The 20557-nt window shown below is 58.1% G+C and overlaps 1 protein-coding gene across 1 annotated transcript; it reads right to left on the bottom strand.

The window, feature by feature from the left end:
• Positions 1-268: 268 nt before the first annotated feature.
• On the bottom strand, positions 269-17534 carry BCAM (basal cell adhesion molecule (Lutheran blood group)). The gene is made up of 15 exons (XM_075536622.1): positions 17453-17534; positions 15097-15218; positions 14408-14636; positions 14251-14321; positions 13696-13792; positions 13436-13618; positions 12979-13115; positions 11856-12012; positions 3839-3954; positions 3608-3749; positions 2971-3104; positions 2701-2845; positions 2463-2607; positions 743-854; positions 269-657 (listed from the first exon to the last, which is right to left on the bottom strand). Exons 1-15 carry the CDS (start codon positions 17532-17534, stop codon positions 652-654), a joined length of 1878 nt encoding a protein of 625 aa, XP_075392737.1. The 3' UTR covers positions 269-651.
• Positions 17535-20557: the final 3023 nt, after the last annotated feature.

Consider the following 20557-nt stretch of genomic DNA (forward strand, 5'->3'; position numbering starts at 1 on the left):
ACAGCACCCCTCTCTACCCCACCCCACCCTGACAGCAGGCTCTGGTCCTCAGGGGCCAGCGCAGCGCCCCCCTCTCCTCCACCATCGTCCAGCTGAGTCCCCCCTCTCCTTGCTCCCACCTGCCCCCAATGACTTCAAGCAGGGAGGGAAGGCACTACAGGAGTCTCCCCCTGAATGGCTCTTGCCACACCCCCTGAGGAGGCTCTGGCTGCAGGACAGTGTGGACGTGACATGTGACAGCGTTTATTGCAGACTCCAGTGTCCACAGATGAGGGGCGGGGCGGGGGTGGGGATCCAGTGTCAGACTGTGCAGCAGGAGGCCAGGTGGGGGGACCAGCAAGGGAGGCAAGAGGTAAAAATAGCGCTGGCCGCTGAGCCTCCCCTTGAGGCCTCGTCCCAGGCCAGGGCCCGGGCTTGTGTCCAGGAGCTATTCTGGGGCCTGGGAGAGTCACACTGCCCAGAGGAAGCCCCCCTCCCATCCCCTCTTCCTCCCAGCCAGCAGGCCGCTCTGGTGGAGGAAGGAAGGGAGGGCCAAGGAGGGGAGGAGGAAGTTGGGGTGGGCGAGAGGGGCGTGAGCAGGGCCTTTGATCAGCTGGTCCTCTGATGCCCACTGCAGCTCTGGGTCCAGTGACCAACTTGAGGTTTGCAGGCTCAGCACTGGGGAAGAGGTTGAGAGGGTCAGCCTGTGCCCATGAGGCCAGAGGGTACCCCTCCTCACCATGGTGCCCAAGCTCTCACCCACCTCATCTCCGAAGCCCCCACCCCTGGCTCCTCCAGAGGCGCCTCCCATGAGAAGGCCCGTCTGCTCTGGACGCTCAGACCCTGAGTGGCTCCGTCCCGGCTCCCCAGGTGGCCTGCAGGAAGGAGGTAGCGTGCCACAGGTGGTCAGGCTTGGGGGAGGGGCTGGGGTGGGAAGGCAGGGCAGAGATGAGGGTGTGTTGGATGGGGATGGACCTGGGGGTGCAACGGTGTTGGGGTTAGGGAAGGGAATAGGATTGGTGATGGCGGTGGGTAGGATTGAAGAAATGGTTGGTCTGGAGATGGTTTTGTGGTTGGGGATGGGGATGGGTAAATTTGGAGTCGGGATACAGAAGAGGTTGGAGATAAGATTGGGGTTGCCAAGGGGACTTGAAGAAGGGGTCGAAATTGGGTTAGTGATGGTTACCGGTTGGGAATGAAAACAGGGAGGCCTATAGGTGGGGTTGAAGAGGATGTTTTCAAGAGATGGGTTTGGGGGTAGTGATGGGTTGGATCTGGAGACGGGATGTGGTTAAGTTGGTGTCAGAATGGGGATGGGTTTGGGTATGGCTATGGAGATGGGTATGGGTTTGGTTTGGGAATGAGTTTGGGGCTGGAGAAGAGATAAGATTGGATAGGGATGGTTTATAGGTTGGGTTGGGGATTGGCGGTGGGGTTGGCTTTGGGGACAGGGATGAGATTGAGTTGGATTTGAGAATGGTTATAAATTGGATTTGAGGATTGGGGTTTGGTCTGGGAATTGGGGTTTGGTCTTGGTCAGAATGGGTTTGGGGCTGGAGAGGAGACTGTACATTGGGATGGAGTTAAATTAGGTTTGGAAATGGGTATTGGATTGGGGGTGGATAGGAGTTGGGTGAGAGGATGAAGGTGAGCACACAGGTGCCTAAGAGCTAGGTCTCTGTTGAATGGCGACTGGGGTATGAGGCTGATGGCTATAATTTGAGATAATTTGGTTATAAATTGATGGTTATAAATTGAGATGGAGAAAGGGGATGTAGTGGGTGGGATTGAAGATAAGGATAGACAGAGCTGGATTTGGTGATGGTTATAGGTTGGGTTTGAGCTTGAGGATGAATTCAAAGTTGGGATTGGCAATGGGGTTGGATTTGGGGACAGAGATAGGTTACATTGGGTTTGGGAATGGTTGTTTATGGGTTAAGTTTGAGGATAGGGTTTGGGAATGGGAATGAGTTTGGGACTGGAAAGGAGATTGAGGGCTGGCAAGGGGTTAATCAGGTTTAGAAATGGGTATTGGTTTGGGAATGGACAGGAGTTGGATGTGAGTTGGGGATTTGGATAGGGTGGGGGCTGGAGATGGGCTTGAGAGTCAGCTGAAACTACGGTTGAGGCTGCAGATAATGGGATTGGGGATGGAGATGGGGTGAATTGCGGCTGGAGATGGGATTGGAAATGGTTATGGGGTGGGTTTGGGGGATGGAAATGGGATTAGACTTCAGCTGGGGATGCGGTGGTTTTGGAAATAGCTATAGGTGGATAGGGGATAAAGGTGAGAATGGGGTTCAGTTGAGGATGAGATGGAATTGGAAATAGTTATGGGGTGGGTTTGGGGATGGAGAAGGGATCAGGGCTCAGCTGGGGATGAGGTGGATTAGGAATAGTTATGGGGTGGGTTTGGGGATGGAGCTAGGATTGAGGTTCAGCTGTGGGTGAGGTAGGGTTGGATCCAGGACACAGGTACTCACGGTGCTCCTTTCTCTCCACGCCGGCAGCAGCCAGGGCGACCCTTGCGTCTCATGCAGTAGAAGGCAGCCACGACCAGGAGCAGGAGGCCCACGCTGATGGCCACGGCCATGACGGCTACTCCCGCCTGGGCGGTCTGGGGGGCCACTGCAGGAACAGGCCAGGGCAGGGTCAGCGGGAGAAGAGGGGTCGGGGCTCTGTGTGCCAAGGCCTGCCCCCACCCCCGGGGTGACGACTCACCAGCACCAAAGTGAAAGACGTGGCGGGAGTTCCCGTGGGGGTTGGAGGCCTCACAGGAGACACCCTCTCGGCTCAGGGTGCTGGTCACCTTCAGGGTCAGGGAACTGCTCACCCAGCCCTGCCGTCCGGGGGCCGGCTCTGCTGGCTGAGGGGGCTCAGGTCAGACGCACACCCAGGACTCCAAGGGCTTAGGGGAGGGGAGGCCCCTGGGGGGGGGGGTGTCCGGGGGCACAAGGCCTGGGAAGGTAGGGGAAGGCAGAGACCCCTTACACTGCCACCCAGCTGGCTCCAGATGAGTTTGGGCTCTGGGTCGCCGCGGGCAGAGCAGGTCAGCGTGACTTCTTCCCCTTCCTGCCAGCCCTCTGCCTTGGTCGGGGTCTCCTCTGGCATCAGCTCCGGGGACCCTGCGAGAGGCGGGGCCACTGGTGAGCAGACAGGGTGGCTTTAGGGCCCCCAGCGTGGCAGGAAGAGCAGAGGAAGTGGCGGATGGAAGGTCAGGGGAAAAGAAGACGACCCCCAAGGAGACGGATGGCGCCGTGGCTGCAGCAGTGGACACGGCAAGATGGGGAGGAAGGCCCCAGGGTGGGCGGTGTTTCCTTTTGCGAGGAGTGGGGTCCGACTCTTCGAAGTCTTGGCTCCCCAACACCGGGAAACAGCAGTCCCGGGCGGCGCAGTCAAGCCCACAGGGCTCCACCCATCCGGAGGTGCCTCGGAAGAAAGGCCTGGCTATCTGCGGCTGAAAGTTCGCAGCCTCTAAAACTCCACGGAGCTGGTCCTCTCTGCACTCGCTGGAGGAGTGGGAGGGGCCGTGCGTGCGGCAGAGGGGAAGACGGCATGGTCCAGCCAAGGGGCCCCTCCTGTTTTCCCGGGTTCCCCCACCCCTGGACAGGGGGCCCTGCCCCCACACCTTGGACCAGCAGCTTGAAGGCCTGAGTGCGGCTCAGCAGAGGCACCGTGGACACGGAAGCCTCACAGGTGTAGGTGCCGGCGGTGTCGAAGGTGACAGAGTTGAGTGACAAGGTGGGGCCGTCCCCCAGGGGGGCTCCGTCCTGGGGACAGGAGAAGCAGCATGGTGAGAAGAGGCGGCTTGAGGCAGAAGGAAGAGCGGTGGAGGTGGGAGCAGGCTGGAGCCCCTCACCTTGGTCCAGCGCAGAGTCGGGACGGGCAGGCCTTGCACAGAGCAGTCCACGGTCTCATTGCTGCCCCGCAACAAGGACAGCTGCTCTCCCACGCTGAGCTTCAGGGGGTCCAAGTCTGGGCGGGGGGACACAGAGAGCTGAGTTCCTCTCACCCAGGGGCACTCCTGGGCCGTTGGGGGTCCAAAGCACGCTCAACACGGGCTCCTAGACTTCCTCCCCTTCTCCTGGGGCTGTCACCATTATGCCATCCAAGCCAGATGCTACAAGTCTAAGTCCCTGGAGATACCAGCCAACTCAAGCCCTTTCCTCCAGAGCTAACCCCCCTGAAGCTGCCGCCAGCAGTTAACCTGGGGGCCCTAAAGCCTGGCCACTACCCCTCACTGCTCAAACCCTGTGCCCGTGGACCCCACCAGCCCTTGTCCTCAAGGCTTATGGGCTCAGCACCCAACACCAAACCGAGACACCAAGCATAAAGTGCATGCTGGCTCACACGGTATCCGAGACGGGCAATCTGTCCGAGAGCAGAAGGCCTCCCTTTCACCCTCGGCCTCCAACACAGACCTGCTCCACTGCCCCCATGTCCCACGCCTGCGTGGTCTGCCTCACCCAGCAGCCACCCACACCCATGTCTCCCAGCTGCCATTTGCTCCTGTTCCAGACCATTCTCCACTTAGCAGCCTGGGAGGCTTTTCAAAGCGCACAGCCCGCGGCCCTCTCCTTTGCTTAAAAACCCTGCGCTGGCTCCCCAGTAGCCTCAGCAGCAAGCCTGCATTCCTTAGCGCACACACAGCCCGTACCGTGCTGCCTGATGTGGCTCCTGCCCATCTCTCCTTCCCCCTCATCTCCTGTCCTCCAGACTCATCTCTGGGAGGGGATGGGGGGCGATGGGAGAGGGGGGCTCAGACCACACCAAGTGACACTGTCAGAGGGGTGACATAAACATGAATGTCTATAAAGTCTCTGGAGTGTGTCAGCAGAAATGTTTTGTTTTTTTAAATCCCACTACAGCGGATTATAACCAAAAACATTTCTTGTCCGCCCAGCGCCCATGTATCAACAAACCTATCCTTTTAAAACTCTCTGCAGGGAGACGACAGTGTAAGCTACGAAATAATAACAATATATCATTGATCAAGGATTCACGAGGGTGGGAGAGGGAGGGGAAAAAAGAGCTTGTACCAAAGGCTCAAGTGGTAAATGATTTGGAAATGATGATGGCAACATATTTACAAATATGCTTGATACAGTTGATTTATGGAATGTTTTCACAGTTGTAAGAGCCCTCGATACAACGATTAACAAAAACCAAAACTCTACACTAGTTTACGTGGTGGAGGTTCCTGGGTGCCTGTCAGAGCTGTCATTACCCACTGCCAATCCACGTGGCGTCCTCAGCACAGCCAGGGCCAGGGCCGGTGCAGTGGGTTATGCATGGGGCTGCAAGCAGAAGGCCCGCCGTTCAAAACCACCAGCCAGCTCTGTGGGAGAAAGGTGAGGCTTTCTCCTCCCATAAAAGAGTTAGTGTCTCGGGGACCCACAGGGGCAGTTCTCCCCTGTCCTACTGGGTCACTATGAGTGGGCATCAGCTGGATGGCAGGGAGCGAGAGCTTTTGCCCAATTTTCTGATTGTTTTAGCCACGTGTTGCTGCCAAAACTGACATTGGCGAGCTCTTTCTCAATTTAGCTTTTTTTTTTTTGCGGGGGGGGTGAGGGGGAAAGAAGTAGTAATGACCGGGGGGGTGGGGGAGAAAAAATATTTTAAAAAGGCTTCTGCTTCACATTACCCAGTAATGTGACAAATGTGGCAATTTTTAAGTGTGGCAAGATTTTACAGAACAATTTTGCTGTCAGCATTCATATTAAAAAGGGGGAAAAAAAACTCACGGCCATCGAGTTGATTGGGACTCACAGCGACCCAGCAGGAGAGCCAGAGCTACCCCCTTTGAGCTTCTGATACTTTACATCTTGACAAAAGTAGACAGCCTCATCTTTCTACCATAGGGTGACTGGTGGGTTCGAACCACGGACCTCACACCACCAGGGTGTTCATATAACTAAGAACTACTACACTCAAGCAGGTGACGGCTGTATTTATCATAGATAGCTCTATGCTTCACAATGATGATGTGACCATGGAGTCTGCATGGCCTGGCACGGGAGGAGGCCCAAGGGCAAGGGGTGTCACCATAAATGACCGCGCCGGGTGACAGCTGCCAGGATGGTCTACAACATAACCCTGTGCGGATGTCCCGGGGTTGGCGGTGCTTCCTTCTGTCACATATGGCAAGTGTCTCCCGGGCGGGCACCCAACGTGCCGAGCTGGGCCCTGCCTCAGAGTCTTTGAGCCTGCTGTTCCTTCGGCCTGGAATCTAGCTCTTCCCATTCCTGATTCTCTCCCTTCGCTCAAGGGTGCCCTTCTCAGAAAGGCCTCCCCGGCCACCTGTTGTGGAAACCCAAAAGCTTCTCCCAGGATTTAGCCCTCCAGCTGCCCAGCGGGCCATCAGCTGTCAGCCCTCGCTGGGAACAGTCACAGCTGCAGAGGGCCCCCTCACCCAAGGTCACACCCCATCCCCATTCTGTGGGCAGTCAGTCCATGGCCTGTGACTTCTTATGGGGCGGGGTTGCCAAGGCTCAGCTTCCCAGCGCCAATTCTGTAGGGCTTTGTCAGCTACCAAGCAGGGCCAACTGTGGCCTGGTTACCATGGTCTGGGAGACCCCCCCCCCCCACATCTCTCTCTCCCCTTCTCTGCTGCCTTCACGCCTCCCCCAGCAGATTCGGACTCCCAGGGGCAGGGGGGAGGGGGTGGCTGCTGTTCCTTGCCACTGGGTTGGCGCTGACTCACAGTGAATGACCTCATGTATAAGGGAAGGAAACATGGCTGAGGCTTGAAGAAGCTGCAGGGCACCAAAAAGCCAGGGAGGAAGAGAGAACCCAAATGAAGTATAGCAGGCGAGGCGAAGAGCTGTACAGAGGAATTCAGGGAAGACCAAGTAAGAAAGGGAAGTGGGAAAACTGGAAGGGAAGAGACGCGCTGGGCATTTCTCAAGTGGAGAGAGCGGCAGAAGTAAGACCCAGCCTCGGATTGCAATATCGAAGGGGCCCAGGGACAAAGTGACACCCCCCCACCCCTGGTGGTGTGATGTTAACTGCGCTCCGTGGGTGAAAGGTGAGGCGTCTCATTAAATCTTCCAACCAGTCAGGGTGCAGTACATCACCGACGGAACACACACCTTTCCTCTAGTTCTTCAATGCTGCCTCCCTCCCACTGTCATGACCCCACCCACGGTCGTGACCTTACAAATCCAGCCAGACCAGAGCATGTACACTGGTACAGAACTGGGAATCCAGGACAGATGAACCCCTCAGGACCAATACTGAGAGTAGTGATACCAGGAGGGGAAGGGGAAGGCGGGGAGAAAGGGGGAATCGATCACAAGGATCCACATATAACCCCCTCCAGGGGGACAGACAACAGAAAAGTGGGTGAAAGGAGACCGTGGTCAGTGTAAGACATGAAAAAATATTACAGATGAGGATGGGGGATGGGAAGGGTGAAGGAAATGAAGGAGCAAACGGTCAATGTGCGAGGAGGGCAGGAGCAGTAGAACTGCTTGTGATGCTGTACCTACATCCCTTTTAAGATGACCTAGCTATGAAAGAATACCAATAAAACTTTATAAACAGGGAAAAAAATTCTAAATTATCAAGGGTTCATGAGGGAGGGCAGGAGGGGGAGGAAAACGAGGTTTGAAAATGATGATGGCAACGTACGTACAGATGTGCTTGACATGTGGATGGATGGATTGTGATAAAAGCTGTAAGAGCCCCCAATAAAATGATTTTTTAAAATAAAAATAAAAAGGTGGGGGGGGGAATGACAAGTGTCAGGGAGACTCACAGGGGCAGCGCCACCCTGTCCTGCAGGGTCGCTATGAGTCAGAATGAACTCAGTGACAGTGAGTGAGTAAATGTGAGTGAGTGAGTTAGGGTGTGAATGACTGAGTGTGTGAGTGGGTGTGTGAGTGAGAGAGTGAGTGATGGACAACATGGAGCTCTGGTGACAATTGTTAGGCGCTGGGTCTTCGCTGCCAGGTCAGCAGTTCCAAACCACCCGCCGCTCCGCGGGAGAAAGAGAAGGCTTTGACTCCACAGAGAGAGTTACGGTCTCGGGGACCCACAGGGGCAGTTCTACCCTGTCCAGTAGGGTCACACTACACGTCGGCATCAGCTCGATGGCGGTGAGTTTGGCTTTGGTTGGTTTGGGTGAAATGCTGAGTGATGCAGGAAGCCTCGAAGGAAGATGGGACAAGGGTCCCCGAACCAAAAAGATCTGGCCGATGTTCAACCGTTGCTGGAGGCAAGACGTGAAAAAAGCACTCATTGGGTCAAGGAAGAAGCCCAAGCTGCGTCCACTGAAGGCTTGGGAACAAAACGGGTTCCAGGCAGGGAGGGATGTTTCCATGAATGGATCCAATACTAGAAGCTTCCACTCAACTTTGCCAAGACATTTGGAAAGCAGATAACCGGGTCAACTGACTGGGAAAAAAAAAATCCACGTATGTGCCCATTCCAAAGGAAGGTGACCCAATGGACTATGGAACGTCCACTTAGGGTCCCTCATAATTAAAGTGCTGCTGGGAACTCCTTCCAACAAGGCCTCAGCAGGGAGCCGCTAGGCGTTCAGACTGGATTCAGAAGGGAACAGGCAATACCCAGGGCTGTCACTGCTGAGGTCAGACGGATCTTGATGGCTCTGGAAGCAGAGAAGGCCCGCAGGATGTCTACCTGCCTGTCCCTGACTGCTGGGGCTCACACACGGGGCGTGGCATTTCGAAGAACGAGCCTTCCCACTTCCCTGTGCTCACGCAGGACCTGTACTGGACCAAGAGGCAGTCGTTTGCACAGAACCAGGGAGTACTACGTGGTGGGTTAAACTCAGGGGAGGTGTGCTTCGGGGCGGCCTCCTCTCACCAGGCTTATTCGATCAGGACGCCCAGCAAATCATCGGAGAAGCTGGGCTCTGGGGAGAGCGTGGCCTCGGGGTTGGGGGAAGGCTTGTTCACAACCTGTGATCCCTGCCCGACACGACGTGCCTGCCGCCAGCCAAGATGCCTGGGAACACTTACTGATAACGGTCGACGGATGACAAAGTTGGCACCGGACGAACCTGGAGTATAAGTACTAAAGAGCGAAGACGCCACTTAGCGACGAAGATGTGCCTGACACAAGCCCTGGCTGGTGCTCTCAGACCCCGCCCTGGCATGTGGTAGCTAGACCATGACCAACACATGGGCCTGACTAGGGTGTTGGCAAAAAATACTGAGTGGAGATTGAATGGAGACAATTGAAGAATATTGGATACCAGGAGTTGGAGAAATCTGCCCTGGAAGGAGTCCCAACCCCCCAAAACAAACAAACAAACAAATAAACTCACTGCCATTGAGTCTGTACCACAGTGACCCTGTAAGACAGGGCAGAACTGCCCCTGAGGGTTCCCAAGACTCTTAAGTCATTATGGAAATAGAAAACCTCTTCTTTCTCCCACAGAGCGGCTGGTGGTCTCGAACTGCTAACCTTGCAGATAGGAGGGCAACTCTTCACCACGAAATCACCGGGAAAAGAAGTACAGCCCGAATGCTCCTTCACAGCGAGGATGGCAAGACTTCATCCCGAGTACTTTGGAACTGTTACCAGGAGAGATCTATGTGCCCTGGTGGCGGGGCAGAGAAGAGGAGGACCTCCCACATAGCCACTGTAACAGTGCCTGGGCAAAGACCAGGCAGGATACAAGATGGCACAGGACCAGGCGGTGTTTCCTTCTGTCGGGGGACGCCCTGTGCGTGGGCACCCAAGAACAACACATTCCAGTTCACTGTTTTGGCTATGTTTCCAAGGTATTCTCCAACCAACTTCCCCCCCGGCACATCTCCGAACCAGCATCTGCTTCCAGGTACACAAATCTCCCTTATCTATTTAAAACACGCCCTGCCAATCCCCCCGCATCACCAAACAGAATGATCTGCACCCCCCCCCCCCTCAGTGAAGGTTACCACTCAGAGCGTCTTCTCTAGCATTGATTGGCTCTGGGAAGGCGAGGTCCACCCCCAGGCCAGGGCACGGAGGCCCTGGTGGGGGCTCAGAGCCATGGAGTTCATTGTGGCTTGTCCAGTCCCCATGCAGATTGGAATTGTGCTCCACAGGGGTATCCAGGCTGTGACTCTTTAGAGTGAGAAGCTGGGTCAAAGGGCTCTTTCTAAAGCCCAAGCCCGACCCTCCTCTGCTTGGAACCTACCATGGCTCCCCAGTGCCCCCAGGAGAAAGCTCAGCTCCTCACCTTAGCCCAGCTAAGGTCCTAGGTGCCCTTGGGTAAATTCAAATCACTAAATCTTTCAGCCTATAGTGACTGACGGGGGTGACCCCTTACCACTCGGGGACACCTCACGTCCTACACAGGAGTTCCGAGAAGGAAACCGGGTCCTCTGAAAGGGCTCAGGTACCAGCACCCCAAGATTTCTCAGGCAACAGGGTAGGAGGGTAGAGAGGAGGGTGGGGAGGACACAGGAACGAGGGGCTCTGAGGAGGGAGAAGGGTGAGCTGAAGCCGGGTGGGCAGGACCAGGCCTTGAGCTCGGTGAGGGCTTTAGCTCTCTCCCCGGGGGCTCTGGGGAACCATGGCAGGTTGTGGGCACACAAGGCCGGGTTTGTGTTTTAGAAAGCGTTGTCCAGTACGCTCACGCGCAACACACAGACACGGGCACATACAGACACACGCACGCTGCCATCACTACGGACTCATAGCGATCCTAGAAGGCAAGGCAGAACTGCCCCCCGGGTTGCTGAGATAGACAGACACAGGGGAGAACACACACACCCTCGGGGGTGACTGAGCAAACACCCCCCTCAGGGGTGACAATAGCACTTCAAAAGGTGGGCTGGGAAACTGAGAGGCAGTGGCTGTGTGGTCATGGTGGAGGGACGATTCAGACAAAGGAGGGTGAGCACGGCCACCCCACTCCGAGACAGTCATCCTTGTACCTGAACGGCACGGAGAAATGCCTGGACTGGGTGTGTGTTGCTGTGTGTATTTTCTACAATGAAAACGAAAGAAACTGTCCTTAAAAGAGAACATCCAGGGAGGAGACGAGCCAGTCAGGGTGCAGGGTAGCAATGATGAAACAGATAACTTTCCTCTAGTTCCTAACTGCTTCCTCCCCCAACTATCATGATCCCAATTCTACTTTACTAAACCGGCTAGACCAGAGGATGGACACTGGTACAGATAGGAACTGGAAACACAGGGAATCCAGGACAGATGATCCCTTCAGGACCAGTGGCGAGAGTGGCGATCCCGGGAGGGTGGAGGGTAAAGTAGGGTAGAAAAGAGGAACCGATTACAAGGATCTGCATCTAACCTCCTCCCTGGGAGACAGACAACAGAAAAGTGGGTGAAGGGATACATTGGACAGTGTAGGATATGACAAAATAATAATAATTTATAAATTACCAAGGGTTCAAGAGAGGGAGGGAGGGGGAAAATGAGCTGATACCAAGTGCTCAAGTAGAAAGCAAAGGATTTGAGAATGATGAGGGCAACAAATGGACAAATGTGCTTGACACAATGGATGGATGGATTGTGATAAGAGTTGTATGAGCCCCCTGATAAAATGATTTAAAAAGAAAAGAAGACAAAAAATAAATGCATTTAGAAGACAAAGCAAAAATAAAAATTAGAATATCAAGAACCTCTGGCGGCCTCAGGTCATTCAGCAGGTTGGAGTCAGGGAGACCAAGGAGGAGGACAGGCCAGGAACCCAGAGGGAGAGAAAGGGAGGGAGACAGAATGTTCTGGAAAGAGGCTGAGGGTGAGGGAGGAGAAGGAGGAGACGGTGGACACAGGATGGACCGGGACATGGAGAAAAGAGGTTGGAGGTAGAATGGTCCGGAGGTGGGGTGGGGGTGAGGAAGGGGCAGATGCCAGGCCCTGAGCCCCACCCCTCACCCTCCAGAGACTCTCACAGGCCACTCGCAGCTGCAGGGTCTGGGAGAGCTCAGCGTCCGCAGGGGCGTCGTAGTCCTCAACCCGGCAGCCGTACGTGGTGCTCTGGTCCCGCTGCACCTTCTCCAGGGTCAGGTTCCCGTTCAGGTTGGTCTTCAGCACTTTCTCCTCTTGGTCCTGGGGACCACCGGGGAAAGGCCACCTTCAGCAACCAGCTGGGTCAGCGGGGGCCTGCTAGGTCACCAGCCTCCCAGGGCAAGGGACAGGGGTCTTGGCAGGTCAGGGGTCATCAGGTAAGTATATTCAGCCAGAGTCCATTCCAGTGAGGGGTCAGGGGTCACCCAAAGCAGGTATCATGTTAAGCCAGGACTCTCAATTCAGGGGGGTCACCTGGGGCAGATATTAGGATAAATTAAAATAAAAAAATGCAACCCCTTATTTATTTCAATAAATTAAAATACATTTTATTTAAAAATAAAGTCTTAAGGAAAAATCAAATAGAATAAAACCTTATTTTCTTTTAAATGAAGTTTAAAACCCCTCCGACTCCCGGAGACCCCTTGGCTACAGAGAAGAACTGCTGCCTATGTTTTCTGAACAGCGTGCTGGCAGGCCTTTCTTCCGTGGTCCCTAAGTCGAAACGGGCAGCCTTTAGGGTCAGGAGTCACCAACAAACTTGAAACCAAAAAAAACAACCTCACTGCCGTTCAGTGGACTCCGACTCACGGCGCCCCTAGAGGACAGGGTAGAACCGCCCCTGTGGGTTTGAGACTGTCACCCTTTAGGGGAGTAGACTGGCTCGTCATGAGGTCCCGTGAGGTCACAGGGGACTAGGGCAGCTATCAGTCTAAGTCATCGTAACCCCGTAGACCAGAGAACATCCCCCCCATGGTTTCTAAGGCTGTCCATCATAATGGAAGCAGACAGCCTCTTCTTCCTCCTGAAGAACGACTGGTGGGTTCGAACTGCCGACTTTGTGGTTAGCGGCACGCTGCTTAATCCACCGTGCCACCAGGGCGCCTAGGCTAAGTCGGGAGGGATCCAGGGGTAAGTCGGGAGGGATCCAGGGGTGAGAGGTTCTGTTGGCTCACGGGCACCCAGGCCAAAGGTCTTAAGCTACAGGTCAGGAAATGAGACACTCACCTGCAGTTGGAAAAAGGTGTACTCCGGGTTGGGGCTCCCGTCCCCCCGGCAGAGCATCTGGACCGTGTCCCCCTCTCGTACCCAGCCTTCGGTGGTGGACGGGCTGGCCAGCCAGAACTGCACGTTCTCCGTGGGATCTAAGGGAAGGAGGTGGGAGGTGGGAGGTGGGCAAAGGTTAGAGGTCACACATGTGGCAGGTTCAGGTTCAGCCGTCATGTGAGACCAGGGTCCAGAGGTTGAGAGAAACGAAAGTTGCGGGTCCAGGCTCAGAGGTCTGTGTGAGTGACAGGCCAGTGGGAGCCGAGAGGCCAGGTGTGAAGCCCTGGGAACCCATGCAGTGTGGAGTGAGTGCTCGACATGGGCACTTAGTCACCAAACTTGATGGGCGGCTATGGGAGTCAGGGTGCTATGAAGGGTCAGAGGCTATAGGTCAGAGGCCAGGACGGAGTGGACTCACAGTGCAGGGTGAGGCTGAAGGCAGGGCTGTCCAGGCGGCCCTGGCGGTTCTTGGGCTGGCTATACTGGGCCGTGCAGTGGAAGTTGGTGTCCCGGTCCGCCTTGTGGAGCCGCAGGTACAGCACGCTGGTCAGGGACTGCAGGCCCGAGGCCTCCCGAGTGGTCCGGCTGGCCGTGTAGCCGTCTGGCAGAGGTAGGGGAGACAGTCAGTGCCCCCGGCCACCCCCTCCGGCCCGCCCCAAGGGCTGCAGCATCACTCACCCGGGTTCACCTCAGCGGGCACCTTCAGGCGCTGCCCGTCCCGATACCACGTGATCTGGGGGACTGGGTTCCCGTTCCGACTGAGGCAGGTGGCGACCTGAGGCCGACACAGGCGTAGCCCTGGGCTCGGAGCCAGACTCTCGGTTCTGCCTCCCCAGCCAGCTCCTTCCCCGGGGACCCCTCGTTACTCAGGTCCAGGAATATAGGTTCCCAAACCCCTTCCTCCCTCCAGTCTCTGGGAATCCAGGCCCCCACAGCCCCCTCCTTTATCACACCCAAGAGTCCAGGTTCCAAGACTCCTCCCCACTTGGGAGGCAAGAATACCAGTTCCCAGCCCCCTCCTCCCTCAGACCTAGGATCCCAGCCCCCTCCTCCCTCAGACCCAGGAGTCCAGTCCCCTTCTCCCTCAGACCCAAGACCCGGGACTCCAGCCCCTCCTCCTTCAGACCCAGGAGTCCAGCCTCCTCAGACCTAGGCCCCTGGACCCCAGGTCCCCCAGACCCAAACACCCAGCCCCATCCTCCCTCAGTTGTACCCTGGGACCACCCCAGATACCTCCTGCGCCGAGTCCTCCATCACAGACAGTATCCCTTGGTTGGGCTGGACCTCCGTGGGCTCTGGCTTGGCTGTAGCAAAGACATGACTGTCAGGAGGCCCCAACCCAACTCTCCCCCTGCCCCCCCCCACTCCCAAGACGCCCCAGGGGTCTCACCAAAGACTCGGAGCCGGGCGGTGGCTTCGGCAGTGCCCGCTAACCCGGCCTTCACCACGCACACGTAATCCCGCTCATCAGCTACCTGGGCCTCAGCCAGCACCAGGCGTCCCCGGGGGTCCAGCTCGTAAGGGGGACTGCGGCCCCGGGGGTTGTGCACGGTGCTCTGTAGCTGGCTGCCCTGCAGCTGGGCCGAGGCCAGGAGGTGGCGGGTGCCGGAGCGGTCTGTCTGCGGGAGGACAGGTCTAGAGGTCACCCCTGGTGAGGGACCCCCCCACCTCTTCATTCTGCACCCCACCTCCTTTCTTTCCTTATGCCTCCTCCACTCGCCTCCCCTCCCTCACTCCTCTCCTCGGGTCTGGAGGGAGGCTTGGTGGTGGCCTTCCGGCCCCCGAGCAGCATGCTGCACAAGGTGCATCCCCGGCCCGCTGGGGGTCATTGACCCTAGCGAGCTGAGCCTGGAGGGCAGAGCCAGCCTGCTCCTTGCGGAGTCTGGGGCAGTCTGGGAGTCCCGATGGCCTCGTGCTTCAGCCTCGGAATGGCTAGTGGGTTTGAACTGGTGATCTCACGGGCCGCACGCAGCCCAACGCTTAACCTACTGTCCAACCAGAGCTCCCCGGGAGTTCTTTCTGGGCCTCAATTTTTTTCCATCAGATGGATCAGGTGGGGGCTTTGGGGGGGTGTCTCACCAGCAACCATTCCAGTACATAGTGGTCTTGGACCCCCGACGGTGTGCAGTCCAGCTTCACGGGATCCCCTCGCATCACCTCCACCAGGGGCGACACGGTCACATGCAACTCCGCCTGGACACCTGCCGGACAGCCAGAGAGGCTCGCCCACCGCCAGCAGGGACAGCCGGCCGGACTGTAGAGCCTCCCTCAGGTCCAGGACCCCAGCCCCATCCTCCCTCAGACCCAGGAGCCGCTCTGGCTCTCCCATCTCTGATCTCTGTCCCAGCTCAGGCTCCAGTGCTGCCTGCTTTGTCCTGCTGAGGGCTCCCCTGGAGCAGCAGAGCCCTGGGGAGAGCCATCCAACCACCTGGGCTCAAACCTGCTGCCAGTTTCTCCCACAAACCCCAACGACTTCCTGATGGCCTCCACCTGGTCCCCATCTCTGCAGGAGGATGCTCTCGCCCTGGGCCAACGCCTATCCCACCCCCAGGTCCTCACCCTCCCCTCCCCTCTCTTGAGTCTCTCTCCCTGTCTCTCTGAGTCTCCATCTCTCTCAGTCCCTGGTCTCTCACCCTCCCTCAAAAGTGGGGGGTCTGGGTGTGGGCTGCAGCTAGGCCTGGAACTGAGGCGGGCTGGGTGTGTAGGGGTGGTGAGGGGGGACAGGGCTGGGCAGGTTTCTGGAATGTGGGAGGGATAGGCTGGCTCAGACCTGCCCGGCTTGGCGCCAGAGCCCCCTCCCATCCCTTGCCCCCACCTTGTTTCTTTGATAGGGGGTAAAGTGAGTCACTCCAGCAGGTTATGCGGTTGAGACCCAGGATTCTGGCTCTGAGGGAGGAGGGTCTGGGGGCCTAATTCATGGATGATGATCGAGGACCTGGATCTCTGGGTCTGAGGGAGGAGGGGCCCAGGGCCTGACTCTTGGATGGGAGGGACTGGCGTTCCAGAGTTCTGGGCTCCTGGATTTGAGGGAGGAGGCAACTGGGGGCCTAGCTCCTGGGTCTGGGGGTGGAAGGGGGCTGACTCCTGGGTCTAGAGGAGGAGGGGGGCTGACTCCTGGGTCTGGGGGAGGAGGGGGGCTGACTCCTGGGTCTAGAGGAGGAGGGGGGCTGACTCCTGGGTCTGGGGGAGGAGGGGGCTGACTCCTGGGTCTGGGGGAGGAGGGAGGATGACTCCTGGGTCTGGGGGAGGAGGGAGGATGACTCCTGGGTCTGGGGGAGGAGGGGGGCTGACTCCTGAGTCTGGGGGTGGAGGGGGGCTGACTCCTGGGTCTGAGGGAGGAGGGGGTCTGGACTCCTGGGTCTGGGGGAGGAGGGGGGCTGACTCCTGGGTCTGGGGGAGGAGGGAGGATGACTCCTGGGTCTGGGGGAGAAGGGGGCTGACTCCTGGGTCTGGGGGAGGAGGGGGGCTGACTCCTTGGTCTGGGGGAGGAGGGGGAATGACTCCTTGGTCTGGGGGAGGAGGGGGGATGACTCCTGGGTCTGGGGGAGGAGGGGGGATGACTACTGGGTCTGGGGGAGGAGGGGGGCTGACTCCTCAGGCGAGAAGGCATGAGCAATCCTCGTCAGAAAACTCGGCTCTCACCCTCTGTCTGGGCTGGCAGGCTGGCACCAGCTCTAAGTTCTTAGAACCTCCCTTCCCTTCCCCTCCCCCGCCTGGCCCCGGCCCCGGCCCCGGCCCCGGCCCAGCCCCTGGGGACCCACTATTTGCCAAGGCGGTGCCCGGAGCCTGATTCCCAGGCCCCCATTTCTGGCTGCAGCTCTCCCTGGGTTGGGGTTGTGGGGCAGGGTCTGAGTCGCAGACCCAAGGGGAAGGTGGGAGGTTCCCTCTGGCCTCGTCCCCTCCCACCAGGCGCAGGTGTGTGTGGTGGCTTTTGGCGGGGCCCCAGGAAGGGGGCCCTGCACTGTCCCCAAGGCCAGGATTGCAGCCAGGAGGACTCTCTGGGGCCTGGCTCTGACCCCGAAGGAGTGTGGCTGGCTGATTTCTAGGCACATGGTCCTTTGCTATGTCCCCCTCAAACTTGAGACCCTTGGATCGGGAGTCGTGCGGGCTTGTCCTTCTGTGTCCAGAAAGAAGAGACGGGAGGCTTGAAACTCCGGTTGAAGGACGGAGGGGGCTGAGGACCCAAATTCCAGGGTCTTGAGGGTGCGGACTCCTGGGTCCGAAGCAAGATGGGGCTTGACTTCTGCGGAGCTCTCTAAATCCGCTCCCATGCAGTCCCCGGCGCACCTGCCTGCTCTCCCATTGAGAGGGGTACCCCTTAATGCTCCCAAATGCCTCTTCCTAGGGGTCCCCCGGCTTGGCCCCCCCCCCCGTCCCCTCCCAGGGTCCCCTGGGACCACCCTCAGTGCCGCTCCGCTCTCAGCCCGAGCCGTACCTGGGCGCGCCCCGAGAAAGAGAGTCAGCAGCAGCAGCCCCGAGGCCCTGCGTGCCCGAGCCAGCGCGTCCGGGGGCTGCATGGTCGTGGCGGCAGCGGCAGTGGCAACTGAGCCCCGGGCTGCCAGCGGCTCGGGCCGCGACGGGCAGGGGAGCAGGAGGCTCCGCCCCGCCCCGCCCCGCCGCTCCCCCCTCCCCCCCTTTTGCACGGGCGCAGGGCCAGGACCTCCCACTGCCCCGGAGCGGACCTCCCTGTGCACCGCGGGCGGGCGGGCCGGGCGCGGGGCTCCCTCCGCCACCTCCCCGCCCCGGCGTCCCGCCTTGGCTGACCAGGACCCACCCGCGGCAGTGGCTCAAGCGACAGGTCTAGCCAGTGGCCTGGGTGCTAACCTTAAGGGCGATCACAGGCATCCTTCATTGCCCCCGCTAGGGCTTTCCAAGGACCTTATGGTAGGGGGCTTCCCACGCTCGCCAGCGACCTGGTCCATCCATTTGAACCAGCCGGTCTCAGTACACCAGTAGCCTGCACCGCCCTCGCCCAGCGACCCTAGAGTCCTCTGTGTATCTCCCATGGGCTCACTCACTCCGTCCAATTAGCCTGACCGGTGGCCTGAGTTAGTCTCCCCCAGGCCAAGCTGTGAACCTGCGCGCTAAGCAGGGGCCTGGGTGGGACTGACCACTGCCCAGTGGCTCCCAGCATGACCAGTGGCTCAGAACGGCTGCTCCCAGCATGGCCTCTCGTGAGGCCAGTGTGCAGGACGGATCTCCCCACCAGTGGTCTGGAACAGGCCAGGCCGACACTCTCAGCTGGGAGCCGCCAGACCCCAGTAGCGGTCAGGCCAGTCCTGGTTGGAGGGGAGGAGGAGGGGTGTGTGATGAGGGGGGTTCCCGTGTTCTCCCCGTATGGCCCTCCCTTTCCGCCCCCATCTCCCGGGAATCCTAGGAATGCCCCCGCCCCCCTTCCTCCTCTCTGGCTTCCTTCTGAGAAGGGAGGGAAACAGGCGGGCGGGAGCAGGTGAGTGGGGGAGGGGAGGGAGCGGGTGCACCTGTGGGGGGAAGGGGCTGGGCCACCAGGCAGAAGGTGGGGGTCACAGAGCACACTGGAGGTCACAGGTCAGACTGACCCAGAGGCACCTCACCACTCAGGTCGCAGTGGAACAAACGGTCCCCCCCAAACACTACAAATTGGGGGGCGGGGGCAGGCAGGGATGGCCTTGTTGGTAACCTGGGAGAGGCTAGCCCTGGTCAGATAGGGAGTGGCCAGTCATGCTGGAAGAGGTGCCTCTGACAGAGAAAGGGGGGTCATGTCAGGCAGGGAGGGGCCCTTTAGATGGCTAGAGAGATTGTCAGCCTTTACCATTGCTTTGCAGGAAGTCAGGTGTTGGAGGGCCATGGCTGCTGTTAGGTGACATGGAGGTCACTCCGAGGGACCCCAAGGGACAGAGGAGAACTGCCCCCAGAGGTGTTTCCAGGCTGGGCTCGTGGGCAGCAGAGGGCTAGCTGTTTCTCCCCCACAGGCGCATGTGTGGGTTCGAACTACCAACCTTTCCCTGGTCAACTGGCCACTTAATCATTTTGTACCCACACGGTGCCTTGCGATATTGGGAAAGGTGACCGTTTCTTATGGGTCCTACCCTCTCCTCCTCCAAGAAGTCCTCCACGGGCCCCAGGCTGAGCCAGTCACCCCTTTGGGGATCCTGCAGCACCCCTTAATTCCCCCTTATCGGCCCTGGCCTCTGCGATTTTGTCTTTCTCTGGCTCTGGATGGTTAGTGTGTGAGCTTTCGGTCACTTCGGTGTCCCCATCACACACAAACGGGGACACAGAGCAGGTGCTCAGAGCAGGCCCCGGAGATGTACATATAGACCCCGCCTCAGCGAGATCATCACGGGCCAGGTCACACTGCCCAACCTCACTCCGGCCCGGGCTCCTGCCACCGCCACCCCAGCTCCTCTGTCCCCACTTGTGCACCTGCTGCCCTGGCCTGGAAAGACAGCCAGCCTTCCTCAATAACTCAGCCTGCTGAAGTTCTAGGTGTGGGCGAAAGACACCTGAAATATAGGGGACGGAGGAGGAGCCCTGGGGACACAGACAGGTTGAAATCTGCTGGACAAAGCCCTGGCCATCGGCTCCCCTGGAATTCAAACCAAGGAGTCAATGCTGACTCACTGTGACCCTGTAGGACAGGGTGAAACCGCCCCTGTGCGCTTCCAAGACCATAGTTCTTTACAGGAGTCCTGGTGGTGTAGAGGTTACGAATTGGGCTGCCAACTGCAAGGTCAGGAGCTCAAAACCACCAGCCACCTGAAAGAGTTAGTCTCGGAAACCCACAGGGGCAGTTCCACCCTGACCTCTAGGGTTGCTGTGAGTCAGTGGGCATCATCGATTTGGTGGGCACGAGAGTTTGGTTTGGTTTGGGTTTTAGGAGCAACTACTCTTGTCTGTCTCCTGAGGACTGACTGATGGGTCTGACAACCAGTGATCTTGTTTAGTGCCCCACGGTGACCAGGGTTCCTTCTTTAAAGGTCGTTCAAGTTTACTGCCACGGAGTCCGTTCTCACATCCACCCTTACATGACGGAGCCTTGTGCATCCTCTTGGACGATTCTGTCCTGCCAGAATGATCTCCATGGCATGCAACGCACGGAAGGTGGTGTTAGGTGCCTTCCGGGCCACTCCCACCCGTAGCAACAGAAGGGAACCCTGCCGGGCCCACACCGTCCTCACAATGGTGGCTTTGTTTGAGTTTAGTGTTGCAGCCACTGTGTCCATCCGTCTCATGAATGGTCTTCTCACTGTTTGTCTTCTGACTCTCTACTTAACCAAGCATGATGTCCTTAGGTTGGTGGGGGTGGGGGGGAACGGTCCCACCTTGAGGACTCAGGCGGTCCTGAGGTCCTGACCCAAGCCATGGTCCCTCCTGACCCTCACCTCGTTTGCCCGTGAAAGCTTTGTAACCACTATGGAAGACCAGAGAGGAATGAGGGAGCCTTGCGGTGATGTCATTGGCGACAATGATGGAGAACGGTGGAGCAGTGCATTCGAACCAACCGAATGGTCAGCAGTTCAAAGCCACCAGCCTGCTCCGTGGGAGCAAGATGAGGCTT

The sequence above is a fragment of the Tenrec ecaudatus genome, chromosome 18 (genome assembly GCF_050624435.1).
Source record: "Tenrec ecaudatus isolate mTenEca1 chromosome 18, mTenEca1.hap1, whole genome shotgun sequence".
In the NCBI taxonomy this organism is placed as follows: Eukaryota; Metazoa; Chordata; class Mammalia; order Afrosoricida; family Tenrecidae; genus Tenrec; species Tenrec ecaudatus.